Below are 25,809 nucleotides of genomic sequence, written 5' to 3'. Positions count from 1 at the left end.
TCTACCGCTAACCCTCACCAACTCACCACTAGTAATAGGTCTACCGCTAACCCTCACCAACTTGCCACTAGTACTAGGTCTACCGCTAACCATCACCAATTCGCCACTAGCACTAGGTCTACCGCTAACCCTCACCAACTCACCACTAGTACTAGGTCTACCGCTAACCCTCACCAACTCACCACTAGCACTAGGTCTACCGCTAACCCTCACCAACTCACCACAAGTACTAGATCTACCGCTAACCCTCACCAACTCACCACTAGTACTAGATCTACCGCTAACACTCACCAACTGGCCACTAGTACTAGGTATACCGCTAACCCTCACCAACTCACCACTAGTACTAGGTCTACCGCTAACCCTCACCAACTCACCACTAGTACTAGATCTACCGCTAACACTCACCAACTGGCCACTAGAACTAGGTCTACCGCTAACCCTCACCAACTCGGCACTAGTACTAGATCTACCGCTAACCCTCACCAACTTGGCACTAGTACTAGGTCTACCGCTAATCCTCACCAACTCACCACTAGTAATAGATCTACCGCTAACCCTCACCAACTCGGCACTAGTACTAGGTCTACCGCTAACCCTCACCAACTCACCACTAGTACTAGGTCTACCGCTAACCCTCACCAACTCGCCACTAGTACTAGATCTACCGCTAACACTCACCAACTCGCCACTAGTACTAGATCTACCGCTAACCCTCACCAATTCGCCACTAGTACTAGGTCTACCGCTAACCCTCACCAACTCGCCACTAGTACTGGATCTACCACTAACACTCACCAACTCGCCACTAGTACTAGATCTACCGCTAACCCTCACCAACTCGCCACTAGTACTAGGTTTACCGCTAACCCTCACCAACTTGCCACTAGTACTAGGTCTACCGCTAACCCTCACCAACTCACCACTAGCACGAGGTCTACCGCTAACCCTCACCAACTCACCACTAGTACTAGGTCTACTGCTAACCCTCACCAACTTGCCACTAATACTATTTCTACCGCTAACCCTCACCAACTCGCCACAAGCACTAGGTCTACCGCTAACCCTCACCAACTCACCACTAGTACTAGGTCTACCGCTAACCCTCACCAACTCGCCACTAGCACTAGGTCTACCGCTAACCCTCACCACTAGTACTAGGTCTACCGCTAACCCTCACCAGCTCACCACTAGCACTAGGTCTACCGCTAACACTCACCAACTCGCCACTAGTTCTAGATCTACCGCTAACACTCACCAACTCGCCACTAGTACTAGGTCTACCGCTAACCCTCACCAACTCGCCACTAGTACTAGATCTACCGCTAACACTCACCAACTCGCCACTAGTACTAGATCTACCGCTAACCCTCACCAACTCGCCACTAGTACTAGGTCTACCGCTAACCCTTACCAACTTGCCACTAGTACTAGGTCTACCGCTAACCCTCACCAACTCACCACTAGCACTAGGTCTACCGCTAACCCTCACCAACTCACCACTAGTAATAGGTCTACCGCTAACCCTCACCAACTTGCCACTAGTACTAGGTCTACCGCTAACCCTCACCAATTCGCCACTAGCACTAGGTCTACCGCTAACCCTCACCAACTCACCACTAGTACTAGGTCTACCGCTAACCCTCACCAACTCGCCACTAGCACTAGGTCTACCGCTAACCCTCACCAACTCACCACTAGCACTAGGTCTACCGCTAACCCTCACCAACTCACCACTAGCACTAGGTCTACCGCTAACCCTCACCAACTCACCACTAGTACTAGATCTACCGCTAACACTCACCAACTGGCCACTAGTACTAGGTCTACCGCTAACCCTCACCAACTCACCACTAGTACTAGATCTACCGCTAACCCTCACCAACTCACCACTAGTACTAGATTTACCGCTAACACTCACCAACTGGCCACTAGTACTAGGTCTACCGCTAACCCTCACCAACTCACCACTAGTACTAGATCTACCACTAACCCTCACCAACTCACCACTAGTACTAGATCTACCGCTAACACTCACCAACTGGCCACTAGTACTAGGTCTACCGCTAACCCTCACCAACTCACCACTAGTACTAGGTCTACCGCTAACCCTCACCAACTCACCACTAGTACTAGATCTACCGCTAACACTCACCAACTGGCCACTAGAACTAGGTCTACCGCTAACCCTCACCAACTCGGCACCAGTACTAGATCTACCGCTAACCCTCACCAACTCGGCACTAGTACTAGGTCTACCGCTAACCCTCACCAACTCACCACTAGTAATAGATCTACCGCTAACCCTCACCAACTCGGCACTAGTACTAGGTCTACCGCTAACCCTCACCAACTCACCACTAGTACTAGGTCTACCGCTAACCCTCACCAACTCGCCACTAGTACTAGATCTACCGCTAACACTCACCAACTCGCCACTAGTACTAGATCTACCGCTAACCCTCACCAACTCGCCACTAGTACTAGGTCTACCGCTAACCCTCACCATCTCGCCACTAGTACTGGATCTACCGCTAACACTCACCAACTCGCCACTAGTACTAGGTCTACCGCTAACCCTCACCAACTCGCCACTAGTACGAGGTCTACCGCTAACCCTCACCAACTTGCCACTAGTACTAGGTCTACCGCTAACCCTCACCAACTCACCACTAGTACTAGGTCTACCGCTAACCCTCACCAACTTGTCACTAGTACTAGGTCTACCGCTAACCCTCACCAACTTGCCACTAGTACTAGGTCTACCGCTAACCCTCACCAACTCGCCACAAGCACTAGGTCTACCGCTAACCCTCACCAACTCACCACTAGTACTAGGTCTACCGCTAACCCTCACCAACTCGCCACTAGCACTAGGTCTACCGCTAACCCTCACCAACTCACCACTAGTACTAGGTCTACCGCTAACCCTCACCAGCTCACCACTAGCACTAGGTCTACCGCTAACACTCACCAACTCGCCACTAGTACTAGATCTACCGCTAACACTCACCAACTCGCCACTAGTACTAGGTCTACCGCTAACCCTCACCAACTCGCCACTAGTACTAGATCTACCGCTAATACTCACCAACTCGCCACTAGTACTAGATCTACCGCTAACCCTCACCAACTCGCCACTAGTACTAGGTCTACCGCTAACCCTCACCAACTTGCCACTAGTACTAGGTCTACCGCTAACCCTCACCAACTCACCACTAGCACTAGGTCTACCGCTAACCCTCACCAACTCACCACTAGTAATAGGTCTACCGCTAACCCTCACCAACATGCCACTAGTACTAGGTCTACCGCTAACCCTCACCAATTCGCCACTAGCACTAGGTCTACCGCTAACCCTCACCAACTCACCACTAGTACTAGGTCTACCGCTAACCCTCACCAACTCGCCACTAGCACTAGGTCTACCGCTAACCCTCACCAACTCACCACTAGCACTAGGTCTACGGCTAACCCTCACCAACTCACCACTAGCACTAGGTCTACCGCTAACCCTCACCAACTCACCACTAGTACTAGATCTACCGCTAACACTCACCAACTGGCCACTAGTACTAGGTCTACCGCTAACCCTCACCAACTCACCACTAGTACTAGATCTACCGCTAACCCTCACCAACTCACCACTAGTACTAGATCTACCGCTAACACTCACCAACTGGCCACTAGTACTAGGTCTACCGCTAACCCTCACCAACTCACCACTAGTACTAGGTCTACCGCTAACCCTCACCAACTCACCACTAGTACTAGATCTACCGCTAACACTCACCAACTGGCCACTAGTACTAGGTCTACCGCTAACCCTCACCAACTCGGCACTAGTACTAGATCTACCGCTAACCCTCACCAACTCGGCACTAGTACTAGGTCTACCGCTAACCCTCACCAACTTGCCACTAGTACTAGGTCTACCGCTAACCCTCACCAATTCGCCACTAGCACTAGGTCTACCACTAACCCTCACCAACTCACCACTAGTACTAGGTCTACCGCTAACCCTCACCAACTCGCCACTAGCACTAGGTCTACCGCTAATTCTCACCAACTCACCACTAGCACTAGGTCTACCGCTAACCCTCACCAACTCACCACTAGCACTAGGTCTACCGCTAACCCTCACCAACTCACCACTAGTACTAGATCTACCGCTAACACTCACCAACTGGCCACTAGTACTCGGTCTACCGCTAACCCTCACCAACTCACCACTAGTACTAGATCTACTGCTAACACTCACCAACTGGCCACTAGTACTAGGTCTACCGCTAACCCTCACCAACTCACCACTAGTACTAGGTCTACCGCTAACCCTCACCAACTCACCACTAGTACTAGATCTACCGCTAACACTCACCAACTGGCCACTAGTACTAGGTCTACCGCTAACCCTCACCAACTCGGCACTAGTACTAGATCTACCGCTAACCCTCACCAACTCGGCACTAGTACTAGGTCTACCGCTAACCCTCACCAACTCACCACTAGTACTAGGTCTACTGCTAACCCTCACCAACTCGCCACTAGCACTAGGTCTACCGCTAACCCTCACCAGCTCACCACTAGCACTAGGTCTACCGCTAACACTCACCGACTCGCCACTAGTACTAGATCTACCGCTAACTCTCACCAACTCGCCACTAGTACTAGGTCTACCGCTAACCCTCACCAACTCGCCACTAGTACTAGATCTACCGCTAACACTCATCAACTCGCCACTAGTACTAGATCTACCGCTAACCCTCACCAACTCGCCACTAGAACTAGGTCTACCGCTAACCCTCACCAACTTGCCACTAGTACTAGGTCTACCGCTAACCCTCACCAACTCACCACTAGCACTAGGTCTACCGCTAACCCTCACCAACTCACCACTAGTAATAGGTCTACCGCTAACCCTCACCAACTTGCCACTTGTACTAGGTCTACCGCTAGCCCTCACCAATTTGCCACTAGCACTAGGTCTACCGCTAACCCTCACCAACTCACCACTAGTACTAGGTCTACCGCTAACCCTCACCAACTCGCCACTAGCACTAGGTCTACCGCTAACCCTCACCAACTCACCACTAGTACTAGGTCTACCGCTAACCTTCACGAACTCACCACTAGCACTAGGTCTACCGCTAACCCTCGCCAACTCACCACTAGTACTAGATCTACCGCTAACACTCACCAACTGGCCACTAGTACTAGGTCTACCGCTAACCCTCACCAACTCACCACTAGTACTAGATCTACCGCTAACCCTCACCAACTCACCACTAGTACTAGATCTACCGCTAACACTCACCAACTGGCCACTAGTACTAGGTCTACCGCTAAACCTCACCAACTCGCCACTAGTACTAGGTCTACCGCTAACCCTCACCAACTCACCACTAGTACTAGATCTACCGCTAACACTCACCAACTGGCCACTAGTACTAGGTCTACCGCTAACCCTCACCAACTCGGCACTAGTACTAGATCTACCGCTAACCCTCACCAACTCGGCACTAGTACTACGTCTACCGCTAACCCTCACCAACTCACCACTAGTACTAGATCTACCGCTAACCCTCACCAACTCGGCACTAGTACTAGGTCTACCGCTAACCCTCACCAACTCGCCACTAGTACTAGGTCTACCGCTAACCCTCACCAACTCACCACTAGTACTAGGTCTACCGCTAACCCTCACCAACTCGCCACTAGTTCTAGATCTACCGCTAACACTCACCCGCTCGCCACTAGTACTAGATCTACCGCTAACCCTCACCAACTCGCCACTAGTACTAGGTCTACTGCTAACCCTCACCAACTCGCCACTAGTACTGGATCTACCGCTAACACTCACCAACTCGCCACTAGTACTAGATCTACCGCTAACCCTCACCAAGTGGCCACTAGTACTACGTCTACCGCTAACCCTCACCAACTCACCACTAGTACTAGGTCTACCGCTAACCTTCACCAACTCGCCACTAGTACTAGATCTACCGCTAACACTCACCAACTCGCCACTAGTACTAGATCTACTGCTAACCCTCACCAACTGGCCACTAGTACTAGGTCTACTGCTAACCCTCACCAACTGGCCACTAGTACTATGTCTACTGCTAACCCTCACCAACTCGCCACTAGTACTAGATCCACCGCTAACCCTCACCAACTCGGCACTAGTACTAGATCTACCGCTAACCCTCACCAACTCACCACTAGTACTAGGTCTACCGCTAACCTTCACGAACTCACCACTAGTACTAGGTCTACCGCTAACCTTCACGAACTCACCACTAGCACTAGGTCTACCGCTAACCCTCGCCAACTCACCACTAGTACTAGATCTACCGCTAACACTCACCAACTGGCCACTAGTACTAGGTCTACCGCTAACCCTCACCAACTCACCACTAGTACTAGATCTACCGCTAACCCTCACCAACTCACCACTAGTACTAGATCTACCGCTAACACTCACCAACTGGCCACTAGTACTAGGTCTACCGCTAAACCTCACCAACTCGCCACTAGTACTAGGTCTACCGCTAACCCTCACCAACTCACCACTAGTACTAGATCTACCGCTAACACTCACCAACTGGCCACTAGTACTAGGTCTACCGCTAACCCTCACCAACTCGGCACTAGTACTAGATCTACCGCTAACCCTCACCAACTCGGCACTAGTACTACGTCTACCGCTAACCCTCACCAACTCACCACTAGTACTAGGTCTACCGCTAACCCTCACCAACTCGCCACTAGTACTAGATCTACCGCTAACACTCACCCGCTCGCCACTAGTACTAGATCTACCGCTAACCCTCACCAACTCGCCACTAGTACTAGGTCTACCGCTAACGCTCACCAACTCGCCACTAGTACTGGATCTACCGCTAACACTCACCAACTCGCCACTAGTACTAGATCTACCGCTAACCCTCACCAACTGGCCACTAGTACTAGGTCTACCGCTAACCCTCACCAACTCACCACTATTACTAGGTCTACCGCTAACCCTCACCAACTCGCCACTAGTACTAGATCTACCGCTAACACTCACCAACTCGCCACTAGTACTAGATCTACCGCTAACCCTCACCAACTGGCCACTAGTACTAGGTCTACTGCTAACCCTCACCAACTGGCCACTAGTACTAGGTCTACTGCTAACCCTCACCAACTCGCCACTAGTACTAGATCCACCGCTAACCCTCACCAACTCCGCACTAGTACTAGGTCTACCGCTAACCCTCACCAACTCGCCACTAGTACTAGATCTACCGCTAACCCTCACCAACTCGCCACTAGTACTAGGTCTACCGCTAACCCTCACCAACTCGCCACTAGTCCTAGATCTACCGCTAACACTCACCAACTCGCCACTAGTACTAGATCTACCGCTAACCCTCACCAACTGGCCACTAGTACTAGGTCTACTGCTAACCCTCACCAACTGGCCACTAGTACTAGGTCTACTGCTAACCCTCACCAACTCGCCACTAGTACTAGATCCACCGCTAACCCTCACCAACTCGGCACTAGTACTAGGTCTACCGCTAACCCTCACCAACTCGCCACTAGTACTAGGTCTACCGCTAACCCTCACCAACTCACCACTAGCACTAGGTCTACCGCTAACCCTCACCAACTCGGCACTAGTACTAGGTCTACCGCTAACCCTCACCAACTCGGCACTAGTACTAGGTTTACCGCTAACCCTCACCAACTCGCCACTAGTACTAGGTCTGCCGCTAACCCTCACCAACTCGCCACTAGTACTAGGTCTACCGCTAACCCTCACCAACTCGCCACTAGTACTAGATCTACCGCTAACACTCACCAACTCACCACTAGCACTAGGTCTACCGCTAACCCTCACCAACTCACCACTAGTACTAGGTCTACCGCTAACCCTCACCAACTTGCCACTAGTACTAGGTCTACCTCTAACCCTCACCAACTCGCCACAAGCACTAGGTCTACCGCTAACCCTTACCAACTCACCACTAGTACTAGGTCTACCGCTAACCCTCACCAACTCGCCACTAGCACTAGGTCTACCGCTAACCCTCACCAACTCACCACTAGTACTAGGTCTACCGCTAACCCTCACCAGCTCACCACTAGCACTAGGTCTACCGCTAACACTCACCAACTCGCCACTAGTACTAGATCTACCGCTAACACTCACCAACTCGCCACTAGTACTAGGTCTACCGCTAACCCTCACCAACTCGCCACTAGTAGTAGATCTACCGCTAACACTCACCAACTCGCCACTAGTACTAGATCTACCGCTAACCCTCACCAACTCGCCACTAGTACTAGGTCTACCGCTAACCCTCACCAACTTGCCACTAGTACTAGGTCTACCGCTAACCCTCACCAACTCACCACTAGCACTAGGTCTACCGCTAACCCTCACCAACTCACCACTAGTAATAGGTCTACCGCTAACCCTCACCAACTTGCCACTAGTACTAGGTCTACCGCTAACCCTCACCAATTCGCCACTAGCACTAGGTCTACCGCTAACCCTCACCAACTCACCACTAGTACTAGGTCTACCGCTAACTCTCACCAACTCACCACTAGTACTAGATCTACCGCTAACCTTCACCAACTCACCACTAGTACTAGATCTACCGCTAACACTCACCAACTGGCCACTAGTACTAGGTCTACCGCTAACCCTCACCAACTCACCACTAGTACTAGGTCTACCGCTAACCCTCACCAACTCACCACTAGTACTAGATCTACCGCTAACACTCACCAACTGGCCACTAGTACTAGGTCTACCGCTAACCCTCACCAACTCGGCACTAGTACTAGATCTACCGCTAACCCTCACCAACTCGGCACTAGTACTAGGTCTACCGCTAACCCTCACCAACTCGGCACTAGTACTAGATCTACCGCTAACCCTCACCAACTCGCCACTAGTACTAGGTCTACCGCTAACCCTCACCAACTCACCACTAGTACTAGGTCTACCGCTAACCCTCACCAACTCGCCACTAGTACTAGATCTACCGCTAGCACTCACCCGCTCGCCACTAGTACTAGATCTACCGCTAACCCTCACCAACTCGCCACTAGTACTAGATCTACCGCTAACCCTCACCAACTCGCCACTAGTACTGGATCTACCGCTAACACTCACCAACTCGCCACTAGTACTAGATCTACCGCTAACCCTCACCAACTGGCCACTAGTACTAGGTCTACCGCTAACCCTCACCAACTCACCACTATTACTAGGTCTACCGCTAACCCTCACCAACTCGCCACTAGTACTAGATCTACCGCTAACACTCACCAACTCGCCACTAGTACTAGATCTACCGCTAACCCTCACCAACTGGCCACTAGTACTAGGTCTACTGCTAACCCTCACCAACTGGCCACTAGTACTAGGTCTACTGCTAACCCTCACCAACTCGCCACTAGTACTAGATCCACCGCTAACCCTCACCAACTCCGCACTAGTACTAGGTCTACCGCTAACCCTCACCAACTCGCCACTAGTACTAGATCTACCGCTAACCCTCACCAACTCGCCACTAGTACTAGGTCTACCGCTAACCCTCACCAACTCGCCACTAGTCCTAGATCTACCGCTAACACTCACCAACTCGCCACTAGTACTAGATCTACCGCTAACCCTCACCAACTGGCCACTAGTACTAGGTCTACTGCTAACCCTCACCAACTGGCCACTAGTACTAGGTCTACTGCTAACCCTCACCAACTCGCCACTAGTACTAGATCCACCGCTAACCCTCACCAACTCGGCACTAGTACTAGGTCTACCGCTAACCCTCACCAACTCGCCACTAGTACTAGGTCTACCGCTAACCCTCACCAACTCACCACTAGCACTAGGTCTACCGCTAACCCTCACCAACTCGGCACTAGTACTAGGTCTACAGCTAACCCTCACCAACTCGGCACTAGTACTAGGTTTACCGCTAACCCTCACCAACTCGCCACTAGTACTAGGTCTGCCGCTAACCCTCACCAACTCGCCACTAGTACTAGGTCTACCGCTAACCCTCACCAACTCGCCACTAGTACTAGATCTACCGCTAACACTCACCAACTCGCCACTAGTACTCAATCTACCACTAACCCTCACCAACTCACCACTAGCACTAGGTCTACCGCTAACCCTCATCAACTGGCCACTAGTACTAGGTCTACCGCTAACCCTCACCAACTCGCCACTAGTACTAGATCTACCGCCAACACTCACCAACTCGCAACTAGCACTAGGTCTACCGCTAACCCTCACCAACTGGCCACTAGTACTAGGTCTACCGCTAACCCTCACCAACTGGCCTGGGCCTCCTTGACTGGTTCGGATATCTGTAGCGTTCCTTGCACAGTGCGCCGACCACTACGCTGCTGCTTCACCCACCCACCCACACAGACATACAGACGCACCCAGACAGACGGGAACAACCATCTGTCATAATTTATTTCAATATTAAATATAGACCAACGGACAGATGTTTTGCCCCGATATTGAATGACCTCTTAATATGAACCCTTGTGTTCAGTAATTCCCGCGCGTGTAAGAGCAGGCAGGGTGAACACACAACAAGAGTCGTGAATTTAGAACAAAATAACTACGCAGGCAGTTCGCCTCTTCCTTCCCATATCTGCCCCTTCACATAAAACTAGAAACAAGTACAATTTACACATCCCATCAGCCACGTGGCTTTATATGAGTGCATCGTTTCAACAGCATTGGTTGAATACAAGAAAACTGTAGACCAGATTCGGGACTCAGTTACGGAACCAGTGCTGATGAACTGCCATGTGTTTATAGGCAAGGGCCCTCTCTCTGTTAGATGTGGGTCTTAGGTTGACGTAAAAATATTTAATACACACCACATATGAATCTTAAACTTTCACAGAGACCCAGAGACTCACACAGACACCCAGAGAGACTCACACAGAGACCGAGAGACTCACACAGAGACCCAGAGACCCTCACACAGAGACCCAGAGCCACTCACACAGAGACCCAGAGACTCACACAGAGACCCAGAGAGACTCACACAGAGACCCAGAGACTCACACAGAGACACAGATACTCACACAGAGATCCAGAGACTCACACAGAGACCCAGAGACTCACACAGAGACTGAGAGACTCACACAGAGGCCCAGAGAGACTCACACAGAGACCCAGAGAGACTCACACAGAGACCCAGAGACTCACACAGAGACCCAGAGACTCACACAGAGACCCAGAGACTCACACAGAGACTGAGAGACTCACACAGAGGCCCAGAGAGACTCACACAGAGACCAGAGAGGCTCACACAGAGACCCAGAGACTCACACAGAGACCCAGAGACTCACACACAGAGACTCTGAGACTCTCACACAGAGACTCTCACACAGAGACCCAGAGACTCACACAGAGACCCAGAGACTCACACAGAGACCCAGACAGACTCACACAGATACCCAGAGACTCACACAGAGGCCCAGAGACTCACACAGAGACCGATAGACTCACACAGAGACCCAGAGACTCACACAGAGACCCAGAGAGACTCACACAGAGACACTCACACAGAGACACAGAGAGACTCACACAGAGACCCAGAGACTCACATAGAGACCCAGAGACTCACACAGAGACCCAGAGACTCTCAAACAGAGACTCTGAGACTCTCATACAGAGACTCTCACATAGAGACCCAGAGAGACTCACACAGAGACCCAGAGACTCACACAGAGACACAGATACTCACACAGAGATCCAGAGACTCACACAGAGACCCAGAGACTCACACAAAGACCCAAAGAGACTCACACAGAGACTGAGAGACTCACACAGAGGCCCAGAGAGACTCACACAGAGACCCAGAGAGACTCACACAGAGACCCAGAGACTCACATAGAGACCCAGAGACTCACACAGAGACCCAGAGACTCACACAGAGACTGAGAGACTCACACAGAGGCCCAGAGAGACTCACACAGAGACCAGAGAGGCTCACACAGAGACCCAGAGACTCACACAGAGACCCAGAGACTCACACACAGAGACTCTGAGACTCTCACACAGAGACTCTCACACAGAGACCCAGAGAGACTCACACAGAGACCCAGAGACTCACACACAGAGACTCTGAGACTCTCACACAGAGACTCTCACACAGAGACCCAGAGACTCACACAGAGACCCAGAGACTCACACACAGAGACTCTGAGACTCTCACACAGAGACTCTCACACAGAGACCACAGAGAGACTCACACAGAGACCCAGAGACTCACACAGAGACCCAGACAGACTCACACAGATACCCAGAGACTCACACAGAGGCCCAGAGACTCACACAGAGACCGATAGACTCACACAGAGACCCAGAGACTCACACAGAGACCCAGAGAGACTCACACAGAGACACTCACACAGAGACACAGAGAGACTCACACAGAGACCCAGAGACTCACATAGAGACCCAGAGACTCACACAGAGACCCAGAGACTCTCAAACAGAGACTCTGAGACTCTCATACAGAGACTCTCACATAGAGACCCAGAGAGACTCACACAGAGACCCAGAGAGACTCACACAGAGACCCACACAGAGACCCACACAGAGACCCACACAGAGACCCACACAGAGACCCATAGAGACTCACACAGAGACCCAGAGACTCACACAGAGACCCAGAGACTCTCACACAGAGACTCTCACACAGAGACCCAGAGACTCACACAAAGACCCAGAGACTCTCACACAGACCGAGAGACTCACACAGAGACCGAGAGAGACTCACACAGAGACCCAGAAACTCACACAGAGACCCAGAGAGACTCACACAGAGACCGAGAGACTCACACAGAGACCCAGATACTCACACAGAGACCCAGAGAGACTCACACAGAGACCGAGAGACTCACACAGAGACCGAGAGACTCACACAGAGACCCAGAGACTCTCACACAGAGACCCAGAGACTCTCACACAGAGACCCAGAGACTCACACAGAGACCCAGAGACTCTCACACAGACCGAGAGACTCACACAGAGACCGAGAGAGACTCACACAGAGGACCCAGATACTCACACAGAGACCCAGAGAGACTCACACAGAGACCGAGAGACTCACACAGAGACCGAGAGACTCACACAGAGACCCAGAGACTCTCACACAGAGACCCAGAGACTCACACAGAGACCCAGAGACTCACACAGAGACCCAGATACTCACACAGAGACCCAGAGAGACTCACACAGAGACCGAGAGACTCACACAGAGACCGAGAGACTCACACAGAGACCCAGAGACTCTCACACAGAGACCAGAGACTCACACAGAGACCCAGAGACTCACACAGAGACCCAGAGACTCACACAGAGACCCAGAGACTCACACAGAGACCCAGAGACTTCAGAGAGATTACACCACAGAAACCCAAAGAGACTCACACAGATACGGAGACTCACACAGAGACCGAAAGACTCACACAGACACCCAGAGAGACGCACAAAGAGACCCATAGAGACGAGACTCACACAGAGACCCAGAAACTCGCACAGAGACCCATAGAGACTCACACACAGATACACACACAGACACACACGCACGCACACAGAGACACGCACACAGAGACACACGCACACACACACGCACACAGAGACACACACACGCACACAGACACACACACAGACACACACACACGCACACAGAGACACGCACACGCACTCGCATCGAACCAATGCTGGTGAATCGCCAGATGTTCATGGGCAAGGACCCTCTCGTTAGATATGGGTCAGGTACTGATGTGGATTTTGCAGAAGAAGCGATGGATAGATGTTGGCTTCTAGTCAATGGATGTTAAAGATCCCGTGACATCAATTGCAGGGCCATGTGTGACGGCATCACGGACCTAAAACATGTATATGGCCCCTTCTGCATTGCAGCGAGATAGAGCCATGATGAGCGTTAGTTCGAGCAAGGATCAGTTGTGAGCACACAGCGCTACGAAACTCAGCCACCCGAGTTGCATTCCCATGCACGGCTAGTATCAGTGGCGCGTGGCGTCCGAAGCGATTCGTCACCAATCCCTGGTGTTGCATTGTGGGCCAACGACACTCCGGGCTGACGCCGTGTGGGGAGGCCTTGATCCGACAGTGAATTTGGCAAGTGGCCTTGATTAATTTATGATTGTTCTTATTGCTATTCCTGCAGTTATTGCAGACAGCGACGTCCTTATATATGCAAAAAAACAAACCACACAACGCACGGAGCCAATTTACATATTTTGTCGAAGGTCAGTGTCAAATTTTCATTTCCCGTGATGCAAACGAAACGCAATTTGAAAAAACATTTTATAAATAAACAAACGCGCCCTTCATCAACGCCGCTAAATGTCACGTACGACACGACGCCGCTGACGCCTCGCCGGGCTCGAGCGCCGATCGATGGGGTGGTGGGGGGTGGTAGGGGGTGGTGGGGGGTGGTGGGGGGTGGTGGGGGGTGGTGGGGGGTGGTGGGGGGTGGTGGGGGGTGGTAGGGAGTGGTGGGGGGTGGTAGGGGATGGTGGGGGGGGCTCAGGACTCTTGGACCCCCACGACAGACGGGGTGGGAGGAGGGGAAGATGAAAGGGGAGAGGCAGGAGAGGAGAGTGCGTGGAGGAGAGTGGAGTGAGATGAGAGGGGAGAGGCAGGAGAGTGCGTGGAGGGGAGTGGAGTGAGATGAGAGGGGAGAGGTAGGAGAGTGCGTGGAGGGGAGTGGAGTGAGATGAGAGGGGAGAGGCAGGAGAGTACGTGGAGGGGAGTGGAGTGAGATGAGAGGGGAGAGGCAGGAGAGTGCGTGGAGGGTAGTGGAGTGAGATGAGAGGGGAGAGGCAGGAGAGTGCGTGGAGGGGAGTGGAGTGAGATGAGAGGGGAGAGGCAGGAGAGTGCGTGGAGGGGAGTGGAGTGAGATGAGAGGGGAGAGGCAGGAGAGTGCGTGGAGGGGAGTGGAGTGAGATGAGAGGGGAGAGGCAGGAGCGTGCGTGGAGGGGAGTGGAGTGAGATGAGAGGGACCCGCATTCAAATTCCAGTCTCAAAATACCCCCACAGCGTCGCACACGGCTACATTAGCGGGAGAAATGAATTCAAATCACCCAATTAATTTGACATCTTCCGCGCTGTTCTGTGTGGCGCCCTTTGACCGCGGTGCCATAGCACAGAGGCCTCGCGAATGGGGGCCCAGTATGGGGATTATGCAAATGCGGCGTTTTTTTCTGCCCGGGGAACCGGTCCAATTAACGGCACTCTAATTGGGTATTTAACGTACAGACCTGGCGCATTTTCTCCCCCCAGCCCCCGGCCCCCATCAACGCCCGCGCCACACGTGGCTTCTTCGCTCGACCGCTCGCCACGGAGCTCGCGTTGAGCACCGCGACTCGGATGGGCGCTTTGTGTTGTGCATTTTATAACTGCGTTTGAATCACCTTCACCATCACCGCCATCATCATCGTCACCACCAACATCTGCATCATGTAATTTACAACTCTGCGTGTAGTTGATGATTCAACCCATCACCACCACCAATGCCGAAGCCTGTAGACACTAGAGATGTAATAGCACGCAGAGGTGTGGGTGAGTCGGTTGAGTGGGTGAGTGCGTGGGTGAGTGAGTGGTTGTGACCTGTGGTGGTGGTGGTGTTTGAACACAATGTGGATGGAACAATCAGAGTCGCGTAACCCGAGTCCAGAACGCTGGTGGAGGAATCAATGACTGAAATTCATGAGAACAGTAACCATGGCAGTAGCCATATTAGAGTGAGAAGGAGGCATCCGGCCGCCGATGAATCAGCGAGTTCAAGATCAACAATCACCACAACTGCCGCTTCACTCTGAATTCTAACCACTGCAACAGTATGGTGGGAACAGGGTGACAGCAGCAGCACAGGGCTCTGCCTTTGTTCACGTGTAAGAGAGAGCGAAATTAACACGTTGGTTAGAGAACATACGCAGCTTCGTGACATCATCCAAACATGGAAGGGGAAGTGAATAGGGCTTGGGCAGCAGCACGCGTCTCGGCTGGTGAGGACGATGATGGCCGATGGTCGAGACTAAAAACGGAGTGGAAGTTGAGAGGGGTCAATCCACCGCGAAGACGGAGCGGTGAAATCAGCTCGTGGTGATGCGCAGAGCGGTTGCTGGGCAGATTGTTTGAAAGGTGGCAGCGGCTTGTGGAGGGAGGCCTTCATCCAGCAGTGGATTGATCCTGGCTGCTGCTGATGATGGTGATGGTATTGTTTGTGCCGCGTGTCGTTCCCACGCAGCACCGCCACTCGGCGCCTCCATCCCCACAGCCGCGCCGATGGATGACGCATCTGCGCTACTCGCTTCCGCTGTTCCGGCGAGCACCGGCTCCGGTGAGTCTGCCCGTCGCCTCACCCACTCACCCAGCTACCCAGCCAGCCACCCAGCCACCCACTCAGCTACCCATCCACCCACCTAGCCAGCCACCCAGCCATCTACCCAACCACCCAGCCATTTACCTAGCCAGCCACCCACCCAGCCAGCCACCCAGCCAGCCACCCAGCTACCCATCCACCCACCTAGCCAGCCACCCAGCCATCTACCCAGCCACCCAGCCATCTACCGAGCCAGCCACCCAGCCAGCCACCCACCCAGCCAGCCACCCAGCCACCCAGCCATCTACCCAGCCAGCCACTCAGCTACCCATACACCCACCTAGCCAGCCACCCAGCCATCTACCCAGCCACCCAGCCAGCCACCCAGCCAGCCACTCAGCTACCCACCCAGCCATCTACCCAGCCACCCAGCCAACTACTCAGCCACCCAGCCATCTACCCACCCAGCCAGCCACCCAGCCACCCAGCCAGCCACCCAGCTACCCATCCACCCACCTAGCCAGCCACCCAGCCATCTACCCAGCCACCCAGCCATCTACCGAGCCAGCCACCCAGCCAACCACCCAGCCAGCCACCCAGCCACCCAGCCATCTACCCAGCCAGCCACTCAGCTACCCATACACCCACCTAGCCAGCCACCCAGCCATCTACCCAGCCACCCAGCCAGCCACCCAGCCACCCAGCCAGCCACTCAGCTACCCACCCAGCCATCTACCCAGCCACCCAGCCAACTACTCAGCCACCCAGCCATCTACCCACCCAGCTACCCAGCCCGCCACCCAGCCAGCCACTCGGCTACCCAGCCAGCCACCTAGCCAGCCACCCAGCCATCTACCCAGCCACCCAGCCATCTACCCAGCCATCTACCCAGCCAGCTACCCAGCCAGCCACCCAGCCAGCCACCCAGCCAGCCACCCAGCCACCCAGCCAGCCACTCAGCTACCCATCCACCCATCTACCCAGCCACCCACCCATATACCCACCCAGCCACCCAGCCATCTACCCACCCAGCCACCCAGCCATCTACACAGCCACCCAGCCATCTACCCAGCCACCCAGCCAGATATCTCCCCACCCAGCTAGCCACTCACCCAGCAAGAAACGCAGCCATCCCACTCAGCCAGTCAGCGCGTGGCACGGCAGGGTGGCGCAGTGGGAACAGGAGAAGGCCTTCAGCAAAACATTGAGAAGCAACTGAAAATATCACAATGGGGCCACACACAGGAGTAACATTGCCTTGTTCAGCACTTTGGAATAACAACGACAACAACAACGCAATTGACCTTGGAAAGCTTCACGCTCCTCAAGACTTTTTGTCAAGAGGGTCCTGCAGCGTTGGGATGATTGTCCATTTCCATTCATGGCGAGTGTGTGACTGACTGCCTTTCTGTCCGCAAAAGATGTCCGTTGTGTCACTGCAGGTGAGATGTAAATGCCATGTGAATCTACAACGAATTGTATTGACCCACAGAGACCCAAAGACTCACAGAGACCTATAGACCCACACACGTGTGCGTACACACACGTGTCTCACTCTCACCTCCGCTTCGTCTCTCCGCAGGCAAGAGGTGGAGAATATGACTTCCAAGGTAACGACATTTAATTCCTCACCTCATTCATTCCTGACTCTTTCACCTATTCACACATCCTGGACACACGAGATTTGTCTTACGAAGGAATCTCTGGGTAAAATATTTTAATTGATCAAATGTTTACTGGTTCATACATGTTTCATTTATAATTCCTGATTAATTCATTCTACATTAACAAATATGAATCGATCATTCATTATTCAATACATCCTCATTAATTCTCCATGTATTCCTCATTAATTCATTACTCATTCAAAATCTGAAAATGTAAGACTCAACTGCCGTGGTTTTAGCCGATGGCTACTTTGGCCGTCACCCCCTCCCGTGCCTCCCCCATCACCCCCTATGCCCCCCCCCGCCACACCCCCGCATCGCCCTCGGCGCCACTCCACGAGAATTCCGAAGGGATTCTCCCATCGCGTGGCCACCGCCAGCACCACCACCGTGGTCGTATGAAGCCAACCGGCACTCCGGGAGACCTACCAGCGGATTCCTTACCACCATGCCAGGATGGCCACAGCGCGATTGGAATGCATGATTTTGACGGAACGTAACAAAAACTAACAGTAAGGAAATGGTTTGACGGCAACGTGCCGTGCTCACGGTTGTCGCGACGTGGTCACCGGGCAGACAACTGGCGGAACCTGTACGAGATCAACCGGCGCGCGCTGCCGCACGAAACGCCGGTGTACAACAGCCTGTACGAGGACCCCGAGGAGGTGCGAGGGCGCGGCATGTTCCTGCAGCGCGAGCGCCTCACCCTCGACTGCGGCAACCAGCTGGGCTCCGGCAACTTCGGCGCCGTCCTGCGCGGCATCTACAAGTTCCAGAAGTAGGGCCCTCGCGCACCCGCGCGGGCGTCAGTGTGGGCGTGCGAGTGGGCTTGCGAGCGCGTGCCTGTAGCCCTGGTGAGCGTGTGCGCGCGTGGAGTGGTGGCACGGCGGTTAGCGCACTGTGCTACGGACCCGGCCACCTGAGTTTGATTTTACCCTTATGGCCTCCCCCCAGGTTGACTGCAATGGTGCAGTGTGTAAATATCAGCACTGGGGAGACAAAGGCGGCCGGGCGTGGTGCTGGCCACAACCCCCCCCCCCCTTCGTATGCCGTGCGGGACTAAATAGGCGCTCGCTAACAGCACTTGCCCAAACAGTCTGTTAAGTCTATAATGGGGAAATCTTGATCTGTGTGTTTGTGCGGTGCGCGGGTCCCCGTGTCTCACACCTGCTCACCCTCTCGCGTGCCCTCCCCACGTCTCGCCACTTCTCCGGCGAGCAGGAAGGAGGTGCAGGTGGCCGTGAAGGTCCTCAAGCCCGTGGAGAACCAGGAGATGCTGAAGATCGAGCTGATGAAGGAGGCGGAGCTGATGCACCAGCTGGACCACCCGTACATCGTGAGGATGTTCGGGGTGTGCGAGGGAGAGGCGCTCATGCTCGTCATGGAGGTCGCCTACCTGGGCCCCCTCAACAAGTACCTCAAGGAGCATAAGTGCGTGGTGGGGCGCGGCGTGACGCGGCGTGACGCGGCGCGACTCGACAGCGTAGTCCGGGGGGTCCCGACGCGACGGCGCGACGACCCCGGCGGGGCGTCGCCGTTGGGCGGTTTCCCACGTTCGGGCCTCGGCGGCCACGGCTGCGTTCCGTGGGAGACGTTCAAACGATGAAAATCGGTGCACCACCCCTGGCACAGCAGGGTTCACAGAGGGCGAGTCGTGGCCAGATGGGGCCAGCCCCAGCCAGTGCCAGCCCCAGCCAGTGCCAGCACGCTGCGCCATCACCCACGTCGGTGGCCCCACTGCTGACGCCGTACGAACCACGTGGGCCACGCGTTCGGGATGCCAACTGTGCGCTGACCACAGGAGCCGTCTACGCCAGATGGCACGCCGGGGCACCTCGTGGTGCAACGCGAAGTGACTCGTCATTCGTCCTTCCTCCCCCTCCTCCCTGCCTCCCACCTTCATCCTCCATCTCATTGTTCTCCATGTCTTCCTCTTTTCTTCTCCTGCCTACTCCGTCCTCCCCCATCTCCCTCCATGTTCTTGTTCTACTCCTCCCTCCTCCTCAACCCTGTCCCGTCGCTCGGCAGAGAGACGATGTCATCGACTCACCTGGCGGAGCTGATGCACCAGGTGTCAGACGGCATGAAGTACCTGGAGGAGCGCAGCTTCGTGCACCGCGACCTGGCGGCGCGTAACGTGCTGCTGGTGAGCGAGCGCTACGCCAAGATCAGCGACTTCGGCCTCTCCAAGGCCCTGGCGGCCGGAGAGAGCTACTACAAGGTGAGCCGCGGCCAGCGCTGACCCCTCGTCGCTGGGTTATGTTGGGCTGTCGCCGTCGCTGGTGGCCCACCGTCTACTGCCCCTCCAGATGGCTCAACGGTGGAGCGAGTGGCTCGCAATAGGAAGGTCGAGAGGTCAAAGCCCAGTTGGGGGATTGAACTCAGTCCATCATCGTCAGCTCTCCAGGGTCGATAAAACAATGATTCTGCTTGTAAGCCCAGGAAGGCATCATTGAGTCTCAACCCTTGCGCCGGAGGGTCCTGCCAAGTTTTTTTAAGTAGGAGGCGACGGTTGCTGCTGCTGCTGCTGCTACTGCTGCTGCTACGTGTCATCCTAATTAAATTGACTTGCGGTGTCGTTTTTCCAATTTGCCACATTTTGGACCGTCACACTTGTCAGCGAAGGCCCAATCTTCTCACAGCATCTCGGGAACTCTGACGTCCACTGCGAGGGACGTAGGCCAATGCACGCGCCGCAGCCCTATTAACCGGGGGGGCGGCCAGCCCCGATTCCAACCGCAAACTCCCCGCAAGGAGCGGCGTGAGCGGCCGCGATCGCCGGTGACCTCCATCCAGCAGCGGATAGATGGCGGCGGGTGACGCGGGGCGCTCCGTGCGGTTGCAGGCAAAGGTGTCGGGCAAGTGGCCGCTCAAGTGGTATGCGCCCGAGTGCATCCAGCACTTCGAGTTCTCCAGCAAGGGCGACGTGTGGAGCTTCGGGGTCACCATGTGGGAGACCTTCACCTACGGGGACCGGCCCTACAAGGTGGGGGGCGCGTGTGTGTACGTGCACGCGTACATGGGGAGCGGTCGCGCGGTGGTCAGCGGCGCTGCGCTATGAACCCGGCGATCCGAGTTCGATTCCCGCTCGCGGCCACCAACGCCTGCGACGATTGTCTGAACTGGACCTGGGGCCTCTCCTAGGTCGACTCAGCCTCAAATGAGTACCTTGTGTGTTGTGTAAACATCGCCACTAGGGAGACAAAGGTGGCCGGGCGTGGTGCTGGTCACTGCCCCCGCGCCCCTCCCCCCCCCCCCCACCTGTCACAACCACACAACCGTTGTGGCGGTGGTGTGGTTGTGACGAATGTTGTGGCGGTGGTGTGGTTGTGACGAATGTTGTGGCGGTGGTGTGGTTGTGATGAGTGTTGTGGCGGTGGTGTGGTTGTGACGAATGTTGTGGCGGTGGTGTGGTTGTGACGAATGTTGTGGCGGTGGTGTGGTTGTGACGAATGTTGTGGCGGTGGTGTGGTTGTGACGAATGTTGTGACGGTGGTGTGGTTGTGACGAATGTTGTGGCGGTGGTGTGGTTGTGACGAGTGTTGTGGCGGTGGTGTAGTTGTGACGAATGTTGTGGCGGTGGTGTGGTTGTGACGAAAGTTGTGGCGGTGGTGTGGGTTCTGACGAGTGTTGTGGCGGTGGTGTGGTTGTGACGAGTGTTGTGGCGGTGGTGTGGTTGTGACGAGTGTTGTGGCGGTGGTGTGGTTGTGACGAAAGTTGTGGCGGTGGTGTGGTTGTGACGAACGTTGTGGCGGTGGAGTGGTTGTGACGAATGTGTTCTGGCCTCTTGCTTGCAGGGCTTCAAGGCAGCCGATCTGGTGGTCTTCCTGAAGGCCGAGAAGAGGCTGGACAAGCCCCCGGGATGCCCTGATGCCATCTACGAGCTCATGCTCAAGACGTGGAACATCGAGTAAGCCGCATTCACTCCCGACGCCTGAGCCACCGTCGTGGAGGAGTAGGCCCATTACCCTCAAGCGGAGAGCGCACCTCCTTCACGACCGTCTCGCCACAGAGAGAATGCAGTCCGCTCATGTCTTACACAGCCCATTGGCCCCGCGGCCTTCCGGGAGTGCAACATTTCAGCAGCGTTGATGCAGCACAAGCAAGTGGTGGTGGATGAGACGAGTGTGATCGAACCGAGTCTTCAATACGGGCGGAGTAATCAATGAGTGAACCACCACCCACCAGCACAAAGATTAAGATCCCCCGTCCAACCTTAACAGACTGTTGAGGCAAGTGCTGTTGTCGGGGTAGCACCTATGAAGGCCGGAATGGTACATGACGGGGTGGGTGGCCAGCACCACGCCCTGGTGCCAGTCACCCTGGTGACGATGTTGACTACGCATCGGGTGCGGGGATAGAGCGTTGCCGCCTCACGCGAGTCGTGCGATTTCCTCTAGGTGGTCCGGTTTCCTCCCACGTATATGATAAACGCACTCATCACGAGTCGGCTGAAAATATCTTGCAACTAAAAAAAACAAATGCAGGTCCCTCTTGGAAAAGAGTCCTATGACTCAATGTGGCTTGTTTGGCTGAATAAGTAAAGTACGAATATTATTATTATACACTTGATTCGCAAACTATGGTGGACCGTGATGTCGGCGCAAGGTCGCACGGCGCAGAGAGTGGTGATGGCCGTGGTGGGGTTTGGTCTCGTGGGGTTGGTAACGCTGAGAACTGAGACGCAACGAGTCTGTCCCCGTCTGTGTCACTCGCAGCGCCAACGCTGCCGCCAGATGGAGAGAGGTTGGGTCATGACGACAGCCTCAGAGACGCGCGCGCGTGCGTGTGCGTGTATAAATGCGAGTTTCTGTGCGAGTTTCTGTGCGTATGCGTACGTGTTTGTGTGTGTACGGGCGTGTGTGAGTAAGGCCTTGTGCGCGTTTCAAAATCTGCGCGTGCGCGCGTGTTACATTGCGACTTCTTATCTCGCACTCCGGCACTTTAACCGCACAACCATTCAGCTCCCATTTCCCTCCCCCACTACCCCCCCACTACCCACCCTCCCCCCCCACTACCCCCCCCCCACTACCCACCCACCCAACCGCGCTCCTCCTCACGATGCCCGGGTCCCAGTGCGCTGGCACCAATCGGTGCCCGGGTCCTCTCCGCTCACCGCCTGTGCCCACTCCAGCGCTCTAGAAGTCGCGCTCTCGTTATCGTGGCGCTGCTGCGTCGGCAGTGGTGCACACGAAGCACAAACAGCAACAACAACAACAGCAACAAACAGCAGCAGCAACAACGCGGGGCAATTACCCTTGTGCAATTGTGCCATAAAAAAACGGCCATTTCCGGAAACATTTCTGACTGCTGAGCGGCGGCGGCTGTGGCGGCTACGCTGCTGCTGAACGCGGCTGCCTGGAGTAGTGACACAGCGTTGTGTGGGGGCAGCAGCGAGGGTTGGTGGATCACACACAGATGGGCTGTGAAACTCCCTCTATCCATGGGCATCGATTAAGAGCCGTACCTTAGCTCGCCAGGATAAGGCGGTACAGCAAGTGGGCTAATCGCCATCTGTTGCCATCTGAACGTGGGGGTTAGAGCGTTGCCCCCTTGCACACGGCGTGGGTTTTCTCCGGGTGCTCCGGTGTCTTCCCACACGTGAATAATAATAATAAACGCACTCACCCACCCACCCACTCACTCGCCGTGGGTTAGGGTTAGGCAACATATCTCACAGCACATTGAGCAGCAATTGGATTCTGGACGCTCCACTTGAAACCGCGCCCGGCGTCTTCAGGACAAGACCCAGGAAGTGAGCCTGGATTCATGGATTTTCATTGACTTCGGGTGGTAGTGGCGGTGGAGGGTTTTACAACACAAACTTAGCCAGATCGTCGTGCGGCCTGGGCCAGCAATCGGGAATCTTGACGCTGGCTGTGAACCCTTAGCACGAGTGTGACATTCTCCCCGCAGTGAGTACAACGAACCAGAGGTGATCCCTGAATTGAATCGCGGCCATGATTGACCCACAAGGAGGAGGCGAGTTGATCATTGCCTGAAATAAACAATCGACCGCTTACATGTCGTGAACATTGCAAAAACAACGATTTTTGTTTGAGACATCTCCTTTACCAGTGGCAAAATATAGTAGTAGGTTTTTACCCTTTCAACTGGTACAAAAACTGACACCTTTATACAAGGCATCATGTTTGCAATAACCACAACACAAGCAGTCAAAATGCAAACAAAAAGAAACAACTCAATACTCTGATAGTGCACTGTCTTTGAGTTGTACGCCTTTTGGCGTCATCTGGTCCAACACCAATGGAGACTGGGCTCTAAGAAAAGCTGTCTCGAGTATGGACCAATCAACTTCAAGGGCAGTGCATATTATTATCATCATCAGAGTTGTTTATTTTTGTTTGAATTTTGACTGCTTGTGTTGTGGTTATTGCAAACATGATGCCTTGTATAAAGGTGTCAGTTTTTGTACCAGTTGAAAGGGTAAAAACCTACTACTAACGATTGTGTTTTTATCGGAGAAAGAACATACCGGAAACTCCCCAAAGGCTGCTCCGGCCACACTGCACGCATCACGATGCTGTTGCACGATGCTGTTGCAACTCTTTCAGGCACATTGTGTCGCCGATAAGACGTCGTGCCAGCTCAACACACAGTACGTGATTGGTTGATTGAGCGATGACCCCATCTCATTGAAGCCGCGGTGGGCAGGAGGTGTCGGGGTCAGAGGGGACGATGATAGCCGACGGTCGAGGATGATAACGGAGCGGAGACCGAGGAAGGGATCGCGTTTCTAGAAGACGTGCGCCGTGGAGGAGATGGAACGGTGGAATCGGCTCCTCGACCGTACAGCAGGAGCTGGGCGGATCGTTACGTTGCATGGCTGGGAGAGGTGGTGGCGGCTTGGCGAGGACGTGGTACATCAGTGGATTGATGATGGCTGACGATGACGATGATGTTGGAGTTGATGCGACCTATTTTGTACCAATCATGTACAGCCAACGTGACGTCGTTTCAATCGATCGGATCGATCAGATTGTCGGGCGATGGATCGGCTGGTAACGTGGACATGCCATCGATTGCACACGTCTTTACAACTCGTGTCAAATTATCGGGACACTTGATAATTGATGCTCTCTTCACTTCTCCCTCTCCCCCCCCCTCTCCCTCGCTCCCTCCCTGCCTCCCTTTCTCTCTCTGCGTGCCCGTCCACCAGCACCAACCTGAGGCCGTCGTTCTCGGATATTGAGGACGCGCTGGGCAGGTACCTCGCCGGGAAGTGAACCCACGGGGTCATGGAGGAGACTCGTGGAGGAGTCTCACGGAGGACCACGAGTCCCGGAGAGACCCCGTGCGAGATCCCCACCGACGCAACTCCGCAGCCACGCACCTCGCACCTTCTCTCTCTCTCCTCCTCCTCCTCCTCCCGTATGTGACGAGCCGGGGCCGGCGCGGCTCGGGACGGTCCGGGACGCGTTTCCACTGCGTAAACCGAGCCGTGCCGTTTGCGTCGCACGCGACGACAGGCGAGTCGGGACGCGCGTCGGCAGCGCGGCCAATGACGTCGCACGTGGCCAACGAATCGCGAGCCGTCCCCGTGGCCCCGCTCGGCCCCCCGAGCCGGCGTAGCACGGTTTGGTTTCCGGCTCTACAAATAGGCAATGGGAAACCACCCGTGCCGCGAGTGCTCCCGGGCTGGCTCGGCTCTGATGTGCCGGTTTTAAAAGAGTGAGTCGCGGTCCGGTCGGCCAAAATCGAGGCTCGCTCGGCCGTCAGAAGAG

The 25,809-nt window shown here is 54.5% G+C and overlaps 1 protein-coding gene across 1 annotated transcript in view; it reads left to right on the top strand.

Moving 5' to 3' along the window:
* The window catches only part of LOC144948811 (tyrosine-protein kinase SYK-like), a 46,321-nt gene extending 20,887 nt beyond the window's left edge, over positions 1-25,434 (top strand). The window contains exons 6-13 of the mRNA XM_078878465.1: positions 16,323-16,415; positions 17,980-18,007; positions 18,641-18,842; positions 19,286-19,495; positions 20,093-20,285; positions 20,910-21,050; positions 21,862-21,974; positions 25,245-25,434. Of these exons, the coding sequence (XP_078734591.1) occupies positions 16,323-16,415; positions 17,980-18,007; positions 18,641-18,842; positions 19,286-19,495; positions 20,093-20,285; positions 20,910-21,050; positions 21,862-21,974; positions 25,245-25,311 (1,047 nt within the window). The 3' untranslated portion in view covers positions 25,312-25,434. The remainder of the gene's footprint in view (positions 1-16,322; positions 16,416-17,979; positions 18,008-18,640; positions 18,843-19,285; positions 19,496-20,092; positions 20,286-20,909; positions 21,051-21,861; positions 21,975-25,244) is intronic.
* The last annotated feature ends 375 nt before the right edge of the window (positions 25,435-25,809 follow it).

This window comes from Lampetra fluviatilis, chromosome 3 (assembly GCF_964198595.1).
Source record: "Lampetra fluviatilis chromosome 3, kcLamFluv1.1, whole genome shotgun sequence".
In the NCBI taxonomy this organism is placed as follows: domain Eukaryota; kingdom Metazoa; phylum Chordata; class Hyperoartia; order Petromyzontiformes; family Petromyzontidae; genus Lampetra; species Lampetra fluviatilis.
Note: the sequence above shows the minus strand (reverse complement) of the source record. Positions and strands in the feature narration are given on the sequence as shown.